Raw genomic sequence first — 17323 nt, 5'->3', positions numbered from 1 at the left:
ATACCTTTCTCGGAAATGCAACATTCCATTAATTTGGTCCTAAATCTCGAGTTTACAAAGATCTGTTCATTTTAAAGTAGACAAATTTTCTATTTTTGCCTATTTGTTCTGGACATTGGTAAACTTTCTGTTTCTTAATTTGCAGAATAGTACAGTCTACAATGTGGTGAAATGTCAACAATTTTAACTGAAGGACTGATGGGTTTGTTGGATCTTTATATATATTTTTTTCGACAGACTATTCTTGTGGGTGTGTGTATGTGTTTATCTATACCGGTGGGGACTTGGTGGGGACTTTGACCTGACTCCACGCTATCTCAGTGGGGACTCGCGTCACAGTGGGGACCAAAAATGAGGTCCCCACGGGGGGAAACAGTGCTTTCTTGGCCATGTTGTTGTTACTGAAAAAAATAAAAGTGCAAAAAAGTTTCTTTAGGGTTAGGCATTGTTTTGGTGTTGGTTAAGGTTAGGGTAAGGGTAAGGGTTAGGGGTTAGGTATGAATGGGAGTCAATGGTAAGTCCCCACGGGGATATAAGAACCAGACGTGTGTGTGTGTGTGTGTGTGTGTGTGTGTGTGTGTGTGTGTGTGTGTGTGTGTGTGTGTGTGTGTGTGTGTGTGTGTGTGTGTGTGTGTGTGTGTGTGTGTGTGTGTGCTTCAGGCCTCTGGATGACTCTGTGTACGATATAATAAATGTGAGCAGCTTATTACTGCAGTTCTTTCTTGAAGGGCTTTGGAGAAATTACACACACCCCCATACCAGATAATCTATATGAGAAATGATTTTCAGTGTGCTGCAGGTTTTGCTCCTGCTCCTAATTTCCTTATATACTCTGTGGACAGAAACTGAGTAAGAGAGTTTCAGAGGAAGAATCCTTGGTCTGACTGCCAGGAAGATGTAGCTGGATGGTCGTATAAATCATCTAGTAGCTTCGAATATCCAGGCAGAGGTGGAAAACTAAAGTCATTATCTCTCCTGAAACTACAGCAAACACTTCAAGAAGTGTGGCATTTTCTGATCCAGCTCCCACACCATTGTATCAAATCAAAAGGAATAGGCAAAGTAAAGGTTAATAAACTCAGATGTTAAGTTTAGTGAAATCACTCAGGCATCAGACTTGCACTGATAATATACAGGCTGGTATAATGAAAGTGTTTTGCTCATTCTGCTGCCATCCAAACAAAACTGCCTCAGTACATCAATATGTTTCTTGGCCACTGAGAACAAAAATGCATCAGCTGGCCTTTCAGAATGTTTAAACAGAAATAGACATTGAGTTTCAATGTACATCTGTGAACTGATTTTTACAGAAGTCTTTGGTAAAAGGTAGAATAACACTCGCTAAGTGTTGGATGGGGCCATTTCCTGGTATTCATTAAAATTCAGTGAGAACGCTATTATGATTTAGATCCAAAAACATCTGCCTTAGTGGATGAGTCACTTAATGGTAGCAGACCAAGGGCTGCAGTAAAAAGGAGGCATGCTAATGGACTAATTTATCTGGAATTAATATCGTTCAGAAGTTCTTTAATGATTGAGAGCCCGGGGAGGTTTTCTGCTGGAGGTTTTGTTAAGGGTCACAGGCCTTTATTTGTAATTTGATATAGTATTTGTTGTTTTTTTTACTTTTTTTTTACTTTACTTTCAATCCTTAGACATGTCCTTCTCTGCCTTCAGCAGGTGAGGTTTTCATTCAACACGTGAAATATCTAAACATCTACCAGACAGACTGCTGTATTCAGGGTTCCCAGATGACGATAGCTAATGAGTTTAGTGATCCTTTGTTTTTCAGCTAGTGGAAAAATAAGAATCACATTAATGATTTTGACTAAAAAGTCTTCAAAATATTGGAAATCTGGCACATGCACATCTTAGTGATCAGTTAATTTTTGTTGGCCCTGGAGGGAAGTCTACTGCTTTGGTTTATGGCTTAATACCGTCAGAACTAATGACGTTCCCCTCAGCCTCAGCGGTGCTTTATGGTTAGTACTAATCATGGTTCATGGCTGGATTATCCTCCTGAGAGACTCCAGGGTGAAAATAAGTTGTTGGGCATTTTCATTGTTTCCCCAGACACCCAGAAGCCAGCAAGCATTCCAGGGCTGGAATTAATCTTGTTGTAGGTGTAATAATAATAGATGTTTTTCAATACTTCCCCACATTCTAAAGTGATTAATAAAAATAAAATTTAAAAGAACAGCCTGCAGTCAAAAATCTTAAGATGATTCATCTACTAAGTGATTCACAAAAAATGAAGCAAGGTTTAAAGTAATTGTCAGTAAAAATATTTGGAATCAGCTTCATAAATATGAATACTAGTTAGTTTTTGTAATTATCTTTAGTAGTAAACTCATCATATTTGAGTTTTTGACCACTGGTCGGGACAAAACTGTTAGAAATATTAGTAGGCATTTTAAAATATTTTCTGAAATTTTACAGGAAAAAAACTATTCATAGAATAATAAAGAAACATACAGACATGTAACTGTAATGAAAATATTTGTGGTTGCAGCTTTTTAAAGTACATCTATGATGGAATAATATGATCTCACTTCAAGTTTTCATTGTGTGTTAACTGACAGAAAAAATGAAGCCAATAAGTTTGAACTCAGAATAAACGGAAAAAAAAAAAGATTCATTAAAGCACAATAAATCAAATAATGGAGAATGTAAGCACAAATGACATGAACATCTGCATTTTAGGACCCCTGTAGGCCTGGAGCCCTTTAGCAGTTGCATGATTTGCTTCAACCTTCACTAAGCCTTGGTGCAAATTAGAAAATACCATCAAGGTAACACAGTAATGTATGATGTTAAACATGGTAAACATTATATGTGCTAAACATTAGCATGGTAGGATTGTACGTGTGGGGATTTTTCCATGCCAGCATTGGTCTTAAGCTCAAACTCTGATTGCTCTCAAGTCTTGTTCTATGAAATGTTCAACATAATCTTTCTTACAGTTTCTGTTGTGGCAAATCAGCAATAAGTCCAAGTTATAAGTTAAAACTGAAGCATGAACTCAAAATAAAAATGTCAGGATGATAAAAATGTAAAAAAATGCCTTGATTATCTTTGATTTAGCCTCTCTGTGGATGCCACAAAGCAATCTGATCAACCTTCAGCATTACCTGGACCCTTTGTTTGTGTGAGATGTGCATGTGATAATTAGCCATGCCATGATCCATGTAATGAGAGATTATTTTTGGAAACGTTCACAGATCAGACATGGTGGGAAGACGTAGAACGAGCAGGGAGAGAAAGAAACAAGCACACTGAAAAGATCCAATCTTCCCACACTGTTTAAAGCGAGAGGGATAGTAGCAGATGGTAATGTGCAACAACACGGAACGCCTGCTTAGTAACAGAGTTTTATATCACCAATACAGAGCAGACTGGAGATGACGCTCACGCTGCCAGCTTCAATAAGTTCCCCATTAGACACACGATCTAGTATGTTTGTGTACAGTTTGTGTACACACACACACACACACACACACACACACACACACACACACACACACACACACACACACACATACTGTGTTTTTCTATCATTGTGGGGACTTACCATTGACTCCCATTCATATCTAACCCCTAACCCTTACCCTAACCCTAACCTTAACCCTAACCAAAACAATGCCTAACCCGAAAGAAACGTTTTTGCACTTTTACTTTTTTCAGTAACAACAACATGGCCAAGAAAACACTTGTGGGGACCAGAATGAGGTCCCCACAAGTGACATTGTTTTCAATTTTCCTACAGTTGTGGGGACCAGTTGTGGGGACATTTGGTCCCCACAAGTATAGCCAGCACCTGACCACACACACACACACACACACACACACAAACACACACACACACACACACACACCTACACACACACACACACACACACACACACACACACACACACACACACACACACACACACACACACACACACAGCTGAGTTCGTATATCCTGTCACTTATGCATTAATAAGCTCAGCGTTCTCACATTTTCATCCTTTTATGCTCTTCCTCTCTTGTCTTTGTTCTCAGCCGAAGTGAAAGGAATCAAATAAACCCAGACACGTTTAACTTTGGAGGAAGTTCTTTCTACATCAGGAAACATTTTATCAAAGGGGAGTTTTTTGATTTAAAAACTAACCATTCAAGTAAATTAATGAAGCAAGCCTGGTTATTGAGTGCACCTCTAAAAGCTATGATGAGTACATGTGGGAGAAATTAACACAAACCAAATAACTTTCCTATTTTGCATGATGAGTCATAGATTTCAGTCTTGAGGATGGTTTGAGTAGATATTTAAGCTCTGCTGGTTACTGGTGAGGAGGAGAGCAGATTTTTTTCAGCCCCATATCCGTCCTCTAATGACCTGAGCTGCCGTCTGTACTCAGCTGTGTGCCAGGCAGGCCCTGGGCCGTCCTTACATCTATCACCACAGTCACAGGGTAATGATACAGGCGAGCCAAGGGGAGGCAGCTCAGGGGCCAGACATCTCCATCTTCTTCCTCAAGAGTCACACTGACCTACACACACACACACACACACACACACACACACACACACACACACACACACACACACACACACACACACACACACACACACACACACACACACACACACACACACACAGCTTCTGGACTTGGATGACATTGGCCAAATCTACTAATCTTATTACTGTTTCTCCAATGCCTACAGTCCTAAAGTACATTTCAATCTTCCACCAAGTTCTATAATTACTTTTTTCTCCCTAAGATAGAGAAGTTAGCTACTACTGTTCCTTTTTCCCCCTTCTTTGTTGATATGTGAAAATGTCACCCGCTGTCTCAGTGAACTCATTTACAGATTTTTCCATATGAGTCTGGTGCAGCCGTGATGTGTTGGATTCTCTCCCACAGGAGGAGTCTTTAAAAGTTTAGGAATAAACAAAAGAAGGCTGATATAATTAGACTCTGAGGGTAAATATTATTTCAAATGAGCATCCCAGAAATACTCACTAAGAAATGGTAGAACTTTGTAAATTTCTCAGTAGGATTTTACAAATGAGCTCAGCCTTGTTGCTGAAGTGCATTGAGATTACCTAAGAGCAACTCAGTCTTCTGTCATTCAGGAATGAATGAATCAAAATTCTCTGTTCCAGTACTATATACTAACTTGTTTTCTTTTCATAAAATCAAAAAGTAACATTAGACTCATTTTATTTTTGTCTCTATGACTCTTCTGGAGGTTCCTGTGATGCAGGCAGCAGGCTGCAATCTGCAGTTTTATATGCTGAGACTAATTAGCTGTGAGCACCAATATGTCTGATACCTAATAATCTGGAGACAATGAATCAAATTTTCCCTCAAGCAAAGCAAGGGATTAGTTTGACTGCTGAAGTCAGTGAAATGTGCATAAATGTATGAATTATTAGATCATTTATTATTATTAGAATTATAACAAAAACAAAAGATTGAGCAATGAAGGTGCTGCAGTGATCTTTTTTTTCACTCCGAAGCATATTGACAAAAAGATTCAGCTCACCATAATAATGGCCGTTTCTCATTTTAAGAACCGGTTTTAAAATAAAATGCTCTTTAGATATAAATCTGAAATCAATTCAGCTAACCAGATTGTAGCATGAGATGTCTTTAAAATTGACTCCTTGGAGCTGGAGCCCTCTTGTATCAAATGGCGTTTTATCCTTTAAACTGAGATCAATGTCAGTAACTGAGACTCTGTTGAATGTCTGTCCAGTGAGAAAACTGTTTACTGCAAGTTTGACCAGAATGAAGGAAGAATGAACAAAAACTTTACCTCCAGTAGAATAACAAAACTTGTTTCATTCAGACACCTTGGTGGAAATAAAAGGAGAAATATGCAGGTTTGTCTCTGTCATTCATCTTCTACTTTAACAGACTGTGGTCAGGGAGACAAACTGCCTGTACAGTAAAAGGTTAAATTGAATCGTAATACTGAGAAAAGGCTTTTATTTGTATTCTCGATAGGCAGTGGTGCCTTAGCAACTGCATATGAAGCATTTAATCTTCAGTTCTGCTGTGATGTAGTCCAACTGCTGTTGTAGTGGTATTTTTACAGATTGGCTATTAATAATGTGCATTATTAAAATCAGATAAACGTCTTTTTGGAAACTGTGATGCAACAAAAAAAAAAAACTGAAAATCAAATCCCACCACAATACATTTATTCAGCATGTCAGTTCTGAATGGTTGTTGCTCTGCCTGTCAGGCTGTTTAAGATGTTGTGTCAGTCACGACTATAAATCCCTATTTGCCCCTTCAGGCTCACACGTGTTATCTCAATCAGTAGGACACACTTGAGTCAAACTTGAGCTCTACACATTAAAACAAGCACGTATGTTCTGTACTTTTTAGTTTAATACATTTTGCTTTAACCACACATCTGAAGTATCGTTGCAACACCACAATTACACATCAAGATTCTTCCAAGAAAGGTACAGCTGGAATTACTTCAGACATATTTTATCACAACAAGTACAGCTTGAAGGTGGACTACAGTGTGACGCTGTCTAAGACTGTAAACAACTACAGCATTCTCTGTCTTTTTCATCTGATGTGTTCAGATTTCTCATCCTAGTTTAATATGGGGCCATAAGAGTGCACAGTGAGATATCATATTCAGGCTGTCCTGTACATTTGCTTACTTTCTCATTGTCAGGGACACACAGATTAAGACATTATTGCACTGAGCTACAGAGAGGCAAATGATCAGACAGCAGTGGAAGGAAGTGGGCTTGTGCGCCAGAGGCTTCAGCACCCTGGACAGCTCCTCACTGCGTCCTGCTTCAGACTGTTTCAGTGAATGGACTCATTCAGACTCTGTTCACTGGGAGAACTGCGACTCATGTTTGACAGGCTTGCCATGAGGGATTTCACTTTGTGTGCGTAATAGTTCCTCAGGTTAACCGAGGGCACCTCTTTTATCCCCTCGTCGAAATCGCAGCTCCTCATCGCGATTTCTAGCTGCTTCTGTCTCTTGTAGAAGAGGGAGAATTTATTGAATATGAGCGTGATCGGAAGCACAACTACTAAGATCCCAGCCAGGATGCAGGCCGAGGCGGTCAGCTTGCCTGCTATGGACACCGGCACCACGTCTCCGTATCCCACCGTGGTCATGCTGACGGTGGCCCACCACCAGCACGCCGGAATGGTGGAGAGATCCTCGCTGTCCTCTTTCTCCACCGTGTAGGCCATGACAGAGAAAAACGACACCCCGACGGCCAGGTAAAGAAGCAGTAGGCCCACTTCTTTGTAGCTGTTCCTGAGTGTGGCCCCGAGGGAGCGCAGCCCCGTGGAGTGACGGGCCAACTTCAGGATCCGGAAAATCCTCATCAGCCTCAGCACTTGCGCAACGCGTCCCAGGTTGGCCAGCGCCGGGCTGCTCTCCACCACCAGGTTTATGAGCAATGTCAGATAAAACGGAAGTATGGACACCAGGTCTATTACATTTAATGGATGGTCGAAGAAGTGCACCAGGTCTGGAGCCACCACGAACCTGGCAACCAGCTCCAGAGTGAACCAACCGATGCCAAAGTGCTCCACAGTCTCAAAGCGTGGGTCCTCAGTGGGCTGGCCCTCACTGTCCAAAAGGCTGAACTCACTCATGCTGTTCATGCACATAGTGGCGATGGAGCCGAGCACCACCAGGATGGAGAGGATGCTGATGATGCGACTGGCCACGGAGTAGCCGGGGTTATCCAGCATCAACCACACGCGTCTCCGTGCGCTCCCCAGCAGCTGTTTGTCAAACTTGGTGGCGTCGTTGTAAAACTCCAACAGCTCGTCAAAGGATGAGGTGGTGCTTCCCTCATCGCTCCTGTCATCCCAGTCCTCCCGATCCTGGTCCATCTTCCTGCAGTGGTAGGCGCTGCTGCAGCAGGAGTCAATGAAGAACTCGTTGATGCCCCAGTACTCGATCTCCTGGCTGAAGGAGAAGATGCACAGCTCGGCCATAACGTGCAGCCGCCCCGTGTTGTAGAAATTCAACACGTAGGGAAAGAGCGCAGGATTCCTGTCGAAGTAAAACTCTTTCTCGGTATCATCGTAGTCGTCGCACAGCTCCAGGATGGACTCTTTGGACTGGCAGTGGAGCAGACGCGCAAGCCTCGTCTCGGGGAACCGGGAGAGTGTGTCCGACTGGAGACGCTTCTTGAAGCCGCCCACGTTGATGCGGATGTCGGCGTTGTCATCCATGTAAGCGACGCTGCCCGGTTCCCCCAAGACCTGACCTGTCATGTCTGTAGAGAGGCACACAGAGACGAACAAGAAGAATGAATGAAAGAAGGAAAAGGATACAGAACAAATCCCAAAGACACAAAAAGGCGGACAGAGGGAAAGAGACACAAAGAGAGACGCACAATCAGAGAGAGGAGAGGAAGTTTTTGAACTGGCAGGTTTTATCCTTAGAATTATTTGTCTGAACCACGTGTATTCTACATTTTGAATAAAGGAACAACGGTGACATGTAAGAACTTACTTTGAAGCGCGTTTAGTTAACCGAATCCACCCACAAGGAGACTCTGCATTTCAGCTCCATTGATGGCACAGTGCAGTTTTACAGGCAACCTGTGGACCTGCAATAAAAGCTGAGACCTTTGTCCCCTTGTTTCCAGACAGGCGCGTCTCTATCAGGTTTCCAAGCAGAAGAGGAGGAAAATGTTTCCAAAGGGTGTCGGCGCGATGTCAAATGTAATGTTGCCTCCAGACAGAGATTTAATTGACGTTCCTTCCTTAAATATACCGGAGGCTTGATGTAGCCGCTCACTCTTACATCCTGACATCCAGCAGGTTTTTACGCCTCCATCAGTTACAGGTATCCGCCACGTTCATTACAGTGAATTCTGGGAGCCATAGGAACTGATACACGCCCTGGCAGCTGCTTTTGTTTGTGCGAGGGAATTCCTCCCTCTCTCTCTTTCTCTCTCTTCTTTCTATCTGTTGCTGCGCAGCAACACGTAGCTCTCCCTGCGCACCGCCCTCCAGGAGTAAAAGCAGCATCACGGTGCTGAGGGGCGAGGTAGCTCGGATAGAGAGGAGAGGAGAGGAGAGGGAGTCACCAACTAACAAACACGTTTTAAAAGAAAGCCTCCAGACAGAAAGCCAGGGGAAGCTTATAATGACAACATCAACTGTGGTGCGTTTAGGCTACAGTGTCACCGTAAAGTGGCTTCTTGCAGCCACTCCGGGGCCATATTGACGTGACATTATCACAGTGATGGGGATAAACACACACAGAGAGACAAACTTGTTATCTGCTCTCATAATATTGCACAAATGCCAGATCGTTTTGCATAAGCACATTATGAAAAAGATTTATTCTAATAGCCACCCTGCTACTGCAGTGAATCAGTGTTGCACTTCAGCTGAATAACACACACGAGACAGATTTTAAAATGAATCTGTGCAACAGGAGGTGGCAATATCCTGACTTTTATGTCCATAGAAGCTCCAAAAATGTGGGAGCCAACATTTCTCATCACCAAACTCATTTGTGCGTTTTCTTCGTGTAGGCTAAACCTTGAAACTGACTTAGAATGAAGGATTCATGATCAACATCTCCGAGCTCAAACTGCAATAATCCTGCAACATCCTCACGTTCCAAAAGCTTCCCCAGAGCCAAAGAAGATATTATACAACTAACAGGCTGAGAAGAAATCCTCATGATGACTCACATGAACTGCGTTTCTAAAATCACACAAGGGTCCTTTGATATTACACTGAAACATAACTAATCCTGTTGGATGTCAGAGAAACTTTCAAAGTCGTCTGAATGCCTTAAAGGTTTTACAGTAAAGATGTTTGTTACATGTGAGGACCGATGCTTTCATGTAGAGGTTACAACTCATTGTTGGCCATTTATCAAACTCTCATGCAGACTGGATAAATAGAATTATGTCAATCAGCCCAGGCTAGTGTCCCCCAATTCTAAATGATGTTAACTAACTGTCATGACAGAGTCTAACTATTATGTTTGATCCAAGAAAAAAAAACATACTCTGACCACTTCCACCTGACCACTTCCTCTGACCACTTCCACCTGAATCTGCTTCTATCAATTCAGCAGTGACATCATTAACAGGCCTGTCTGGCAGGACATAAAGCCAGTGTTAAAGGGCAGCCTTGTTCTTATTGATTAAGCGCTGAAGGTTTTTGTCTCACACATCCCACTGTGTCTAATGAAGGTGATAGTGCCTGCAGACAAAGGCAGCCTCGCACAAATTCTCTTTGGTGGATGCTTGTTCATTTACTATTAGTTAGGTCTTAGTCGGGAGGCATTTATGCACAAGAAAGGTATGACGCAGGTCAATTGTTTGTGTCATTTATAGCCAGTCTAAGCTGTTCGGTCAATACACAGGAAACACATTAGAGTCCTCTGGGTTTGTGGTGTTTTTGCGTTGAAGAATACACGTGGCCCATTTTCTGCCCCAACTCATAAGGAATCACAAATACAGGTTGCAGCACTACCACTTGAAGACTTTAATGGCAGCGCTGCTCCCTCAGGCTGTGTCACTGTGATCATTTAAGTGTCTCCTCTTTCCAGTGCCATTTAGTGGCCATCCTGTTTAAAACACCAGGCCTGAGTTTCATTTGAAAATACATTTAGAATCATTGGAAGCAATTTCCTTCTCGCTGTATTGTATTGCACTGCTTGTTTGGAAATATGACCATGGGCTGCAGGCAGCACTGGAACTGTTTACGCCTAAATAACATCTTTCACTCCCAGATTTTTTACTCCCAGGCAGCCGGCACATTAATATTTCATCACATTTTTTTCCTCCTCTCTTCCAACAATTGGAGCTTAACATGTAAGCCCATGAGACTGCCTGAGCAGACTGGGTCTTTACAGTTGTATTCACGCACGGCTTCCTCATTCTGGATGATTTTATGGGGGTTAATGAAAACTCAAATCTATGCTCTTCAGGTGCTCCCCTAATAATATGGCATTATAGATCATCCCAGATCCTCAACACCCTCACACACAGCTTTGTGGGATTGTAGAAGCTTAACAACAGCTTTGAAAACACAAGCACAACAACTCTCTGTTGATTGCAATAATGTGAAATCACAGATTTTTCCTATTAATGCTTCTCACTTGCGGGAACCATCTGTGGTTAGATGGGAATGTTGTGCTGTGATTATAATCCTATTTATTCGGTCATTATCCTCATCCAGCAGGGTCTTATTAACTGCCTCTGTGTCATCCTCTGCTCACTGAGACTCCTTCATGTTTGTGATCCATATGCTTTAATTATTTCTCATCATACCTTCTTTCAGTGTGCAGAGTGTCATTTAATGCTCGTGTATTCAACAGCATGTCTTTTCCACAGCATCTGGATGGCTTTCAGATGTCAGCATCTTAGGATTAGGCAGCAGTGAGCATTTGCATTTACCTGCTGGTTCATTTTCTTTGTAGAATATCTGAATTAGGTGTAAATAATAGGCATCTTCTAGGACTGAAGGCTCCATCAGTCCTGAATAGTATCTCTGATTGCACACGGACACCTCCTCAGATTTCATTAGCGTGGGCAGAGAAGCTTGATGTTTGTAACAGCACATGTCAGCAGGACTTTGTTGAGCATTACTGAGGTGGTTTGTGTTAAATTATTTGTGCTAAATGACTGTCCTCTGCATATTATTCACTTTCTGCTTTTCATTGAAGCGGCCTGCTTTTGATTCACTCTTCTTTCCCACATGATTGAGTTTAATGTGCTGCTTTGCGGAGGTGGAACTATTCCTCATAGCTTATTCCTCAACAAGTCTCTTTAGATCTGCTTTCTTTGTGATAGCAGGCCTTGCTTTTCAAAGCAAACCTTCAGTTTCACTTTGCAAGCTTGCTTTATTCCACTAATGAAACAGCCCCAGCAGAACAAGTAGTCAGTTCCAGCATATCAGTGTTAAATTACTACATTACAAGCAGAATGCATGCATATTCTTTAGCAAAAATGTTATCAGCAAAATAATGTGTAGTACTTGTTGCTATAGAAACATGACTCTCCAAGTTAGACAACATTAACAGAACATCAGCGGTGATGCACAGTTAAGCAACATTTTACTGTCACAGCAGATCTAGGTGGAGCTTCCACAGAAGTAGGTTTAGAGGTCCAAAGGATTACAGGATTAAACCTGAGGGGAGGTGAGGTGATTAATGGCAGTGATAAGAAGACGAAGCATCTTTCTGAGACTTGCATCTATTCTGTTCTTGGACTTTGCCATAATTGCTCTGCTTTCTGTGAAATAAATTTGCCTTTGTAGGTCAGGAAAAGTTTTTGAAACCACCAGAGAAAGTAAGAGAAGAATAGTCTCTGGTTCAAACCTAAAATCTGAGATATTACAAAGAATCCCAGCCAGATAGTACTTTTTAGTAAGAGGAAAAAAATCCATAGTGGGAGCCACTGGATTAATTGTCATAGGCTTATTGTGGGCTGCACAGTGGAGTGGTGGTTAGCACATTCTCCTTGTAGCTAGAGGATCCCTGGTCCACGTCCGGCCTTCCTGGAATCTTTCTGCATGGAGTTTACATGTTCTCCTGTACATATGTGGGGTTTCTCCAGATTCTCCAGTTTCCTCCCAAAGTCCAGAACCCCCATGCTGAGGTTAATTGGTGTCTCTGAATTTACCATATGTGTGAATGTGTGTGATTGTTTGTCTCTATGTGTAGCCATGTGACAGACTGTTACCTGTCCATGGTGTCCTCTACCTTCACCCTCAGTCAGCTGGGAGTGTGGGTGTAGATGATGGATGGATGGATGGATAGATGGATGCATGGATGGATACATGGATGCATGGATGGATGGATGGATGGATGGATGGATGGATGCATGGATGGATGGATGGATGCATGGATGGATGGATGGATGGATGGATGGGTGGATGGATGGATGCATGGATGGATGGATGGATGGATGCATGGATGGATGCATGGATGGATGCATGGATGGATGGATGGATGGATGGATGGATGGATGGGTGCATGTGTTTGTTCTCTTATAGAATCTTCAACTAAACTAGGTATTTAAAGCTGTTAAATAAAGTTTAGATATGGAATGGAGTAGAACCAGAAAATTGCAGAAAAATACTTAAATAATGTGCAAGGACATGATAATTGTACTTAAGAACAATGTGTAAATAAATCTACTTTCCAACACTGCATACAACAATTTAGTGCTCTACCTCGTGGTTATATTTAGCTGCAATTCGTCATCTCCTAACTGGAATGAAAGCTGAAAGAAAAATCTGTGTATTCAGAACCTTTTTTGGTTTCAATAAAATGCCTCCTGCATTTTCAATCACTGGCATTTACATTCTGCACACTCTTGGCAAGCTTTCATTCACATCTCATATCTTTTGATGAAGTCTTTTGCAGAACCCGCTATAAATTCAAACATAAAATATTAGACAGGTTTATCGTTGTGTCTCAGCCCTGACCACTGAAGAGTAAAAGAAATAACATGTCTTCAGCACTAAAATGATCAATTGCTTCAATTTCAGGGTCTGACCTCAAATCATATGTAATAAAATATTATGTGCATTCAGGATGTAATTAATTTTGAATAAAATAATGTATATTTTGAACTGATTGATTTATAAAAAGCAGCAGAAGGTGAAACTCTGGAGCCAGTATATCTACATCAAACTGATTTCCAGAGGAACTTTTGAGGCAATTTATATTCTGTGTTCAGACCAGGATATGTGGTGAAGGTCTAAAAGTGAAGAAATACTCTGAGCTCTGAGGGACAAATCAATTACAGAGTTTTTAATCATTCTGTCAATTTCAAACCTTCATTTTCACATCTCATATTTAGTAATTATAGCCATATGGTCAAATGGAGATAGCCCATTTATCCCTAAAGAGAGCCATTTTCTTCACATTTTAAGTAGGAAGGAGATAAAGGCAGGGAGAGATAAAGAGAGAGCATGGAGAGGACTGAATGAAAATGAGAGAGAAGAAAGGAAAAAGAAAGTATGGATGCTGTTATCTCTGTCTCTTCTTTCCTCAGAAGCATGAGGTGCAGGCTCAAGTGAGAATGTGTAGGAGTTTTTTTTGTGTTGACTAAATCTGCTGCTCCCTATCTTTTGCTCTGCTGCCTTCATCTCTCTCCCTCCCTTCTACGCTTTGTTTTCCACTCCCTCACTGTCTTTATGTGTCTCTCTTAACATTTTATATCTCCCATTTTCCCCCTCACATATAGATTTTATTCTTCACTCATGTTTCCTCACATCAATCCTCCAACGTCTTTCTCCATTAGAGGTCACGGTTCAACAATGTGTTGACCTCATCCTTGATTGAAAACATCAGGGTGTCATCTGACGCCTCGCCAGGGGGAATCCATAAGCACTGGGGAAAATGCCAAGGCCCTCTGTTCGTGACAAAAGTTGTCATTCAAAGCTCACCCAGAATCCCTGCCAGCGCTGATGGATAAACCAGCAAGGTCCTGTGAGATTTATGGAAACAGTAAAAAAGGAGGGGAATCTATTTAGTCATAGTATTCCGACATGTGAAGTAAAATGTGCTTTCAATCGTCTTCCTTCTTCCACTTCACGCCACAGTAATCACATCCAATGGGTCTTGATTATTATGGCAGAGGAAGCTGGCTGACTCAGGACAGAGCACAGACAGAGAAGGAGCAGGGTGAATACAGATGGAAACTTGAGACACTGATTCTCCAGCTTTCAGCTCTGGAGAGTCTCAGTTTCTGCACTGTAACAAAACACACAAGAAATTAACACATTATCAAGCGTCCCCCTGACTGGAGTCTCTGTGCTTGGCATGATGTGCACTAATTGGCTCTGATGGCAACTATTAATGTGCAACAGCAGCATCTGGGTGACCTAAATACAGAAGCAGCTCCACAACAGTAATTGGAACAATAAGATCTTATGCAAAAGTGAGAGGTCTGCCCACACACGGAAATGGCCCTGCATTGCTACTGACAAATTAATTTGCTTGCCTCAGCTTCATGTAGTTTGTGAGTCAGGTGGGAGCTGGTCCACTATGTCCTTCAGTTTCAAACACTCTGCTAAAGTACGGACTGTCCTCTACTCTCCGAGGCTGAACAGACTTCTAAAATAGAGACATTGAGGGCCTCTCTTTTCACTTTGGTAATTTAAATATGAATCAGTAATGCTGCTCAGGGTTATCCAGCTGCTGGACACTTTCAATAAACTGCACTTTCCCACCCTCAGATGTGCTTCAAAGCCAGAGTGAGAAGGTTTTTGGCTTTTTAGTATCAGAATTTCTAAATGGCGTGACTGTTTTCTTGTTGGAAAGTCAAATCAACCAACCACAAAATGTCTTAAAATGAATGAAAAGAGCCATAACATTCACAAAGACATGCAAAACTTTAGGACACAAAGCACTATACAATGATAAAATCAGCCACAAGGAGATGCAAAATGACCACAGAGACAAAGAGGCTGTTTTGTTCGGCCTGTTTCTACGTAGGAAGGAAGGGGAGGCTGGGGGTGGCTTATCATTTTTAGACTATTTGAAGATGCAAATTGCTGCCATAATTCTTTTGGTGTGATTTCCTATTTTTGAAGGTGTTTATTTGGCATTCCTTTATCACGCTGAAAGTATATAACCATTAATAATGAATTTATAGTTGCCAAGACTGTGGTTGCTGTATTAAAGTTTTAGCACATTTTTGAACGTTTCCAAAACCATCCCTGTATCCAAAAATCCAATAATAGTAGTCCAGGTGCTTATTCAAATTGTCAAAATCTCTTTTCCCATTAACAGTGTATCAATATGTGCAGTCAACCTGAGGATTTTGCATCTTATTTGGAGATCATTATCCCAGTTTGTGTGGAATATGAAATGTAATTCTGTGATATGAATACAAATGTGGGTGAAGCAATCATACCAAAGCGCGCATGTGTGTGTGTGTGTGTGTGTGTGTGTGTGTGTGTGTGCGTGCGTGCGTGTGTGCGTGTGTGTGTGTGTGTGTGTGTGCGTGTGTGCGTGTGTGTGTGTGTGTGTGTGTGTGCGTGTGTGCGTGTGTGTGCGATAGCAAAGGCCATTTGTATCTGAAAGAAAGCAGCAGCCCCATCTGCACAAGATAATTTTGTTCATGCTGACAACACACCAGAACAAACCGGCCTTTATTTATCATTTCTCTGTTTGCAGAAAGGACGCTGGATCAGTGAGGTCCCATAAAAGACAATGCAGCAATGTATCTCAGTTCATCCCTTTCAGTGGTTCCCACAGCTGGACCCACACTCAGTGGAGATCAGATACTGTCCTCCTGATGTAGCCAGCCTTGTTCTGCATCGTCGTTTTATTCTATGAGGATTCGTTTTTTTGTCTTCCTTTGAGGTGCTGATGAGGTTTTCAAAAGCGAATGATGAAAAGCAGAGATGAATAAATTTGCAAATTTATACACAATGACACACCTGCTGCCTGTAGGTGAGAGCAGCGCCAATCTACCAGCAAGTGGGCATCATGTGGCTCTACTAAATGGGATGTGAGATTGTCACTCAAATCTTTGTGCCTTCCTCCATGCGCCCAGCAGGTGGCATTAGGTTCAAAATCCACTGGAGCGCTGACACATCACGTTTTTATTTAGTTTTGACTAAAGGGTATTTCAAATAATAGATTTAGCTCTTTCCATCACTGGTGACCCACCTTTAACACACATTTTTACGCATAAAACCAGAGTGAATGAAAAAGCCTTGGTGTTTGTATTCGTCAAATTTCCATTTCAGGGTATCCTATCAAAGACCCAGGAGGTTCAATACTACTGCCAAGCAGAAAATGAAATCCACTTTCCATTTCAACCCAAACACTATAAATCTTCTGGCTATGTGACTATTCCATCCGACCTTGAAATAGAATTTACTAGCAGGAAGCACAAACATGAAGAAATCTGATTAGGTGAGCTATGACTCCAGCTCTTCTATTAACTACTTTCTGTTTATTTGTATTCCACATTGTGTGATCGATATTCTGACTTCAAAGTATAGTTTTGCATCAAAGGAGTGCGTAGATGTGCTCCTCTCTGCGTCCAGTCCAGCACCTGAGCGCATTTCTTATGCGTAACAGGAACCGCACCTGTCGGTTTATGATACATTCAAGTGCACATCGTGATGTCGTAAATCAGAACTTCAAATTGCCAATGAATTTTAGACCGGTGAGTACTAACTGCTGCAGTTAATTAAAGATCGATTTTATCAAGCGGGCTCCTTCAAAATAAAATAACAAACGCTGCATACAAAACATAAAAAATCAGCTGTATTTATAACTTTTTTTTAATTTGAGTGTCCATTTTCCCGACTGCATTGAAGCCATCACAAAC

The 17323-nt window shown here is 41.6% G+C and overlaps 2 protein-coding genes across 3 annotated transcripts in view; both read right to left on the bottom strand.

Moving 5' to 3' along the window:
- LOC110951162 (skin secretory protein xP2-like) overlaps nt 1-17323 on the bottom strand; it is a 110873-nt gene that overhangs the window by 33834 nt on the left and 59716 nt on the right. The gene's annotated exons all lie outside the window — the stretch shown is intronic.
- Nucleotides 6365-9039, bottom strand: LOC110951157 (potassium voltage-gated channel subfamily S member 2). Its single transcript, XM_022194091.2, has 2 exons — nt 8506-9039; nt 6365-8266 (listed from the first exon to the last, which is right to left on the bottom strand). The coding sequence occupies exon 2, from the start codon at nt 8262-8264 to the stop codon at nt 6825-6827; it is 1440 nt and encodes a 479-aa protein (XP_022049783.1). The 5' UTR covers nt 8265-8266; nt 8506-9039; the 3' UTR covers nt 6365-6824.

This window comes from Acanthochromis polyacanthus, chromosome 12 (assembly GCF_021347895.1).
Source record: "Acanthochromis polyacanthus isolate Apoly-LR-REF ecotype Palm Island chromosome 12, KAUST_Apoly_ChrSc, whole genome shotgun sequence".
Classification (NCBI taxonomy): domain Eukaryota; kingdom Metazoa; phylum Chordata; class Actinopteri; family Pomacentridae; genus Acanthochromis; species Acanthochromis polyacanthus.
This window is presented reverse-complemented; position numbering and strand designations above follow the sequence as displayed.

Bases quoted from the DNA above. Each gene is read 5' to 3' on its own strand.
- LOC110951157 (XM_022194091.2), bottom strand. From the start codon at position 8,264: ATGACAGGTCAGGTCTTGGGGGAACCGGGCAGCGTCGCTTACATGGAT.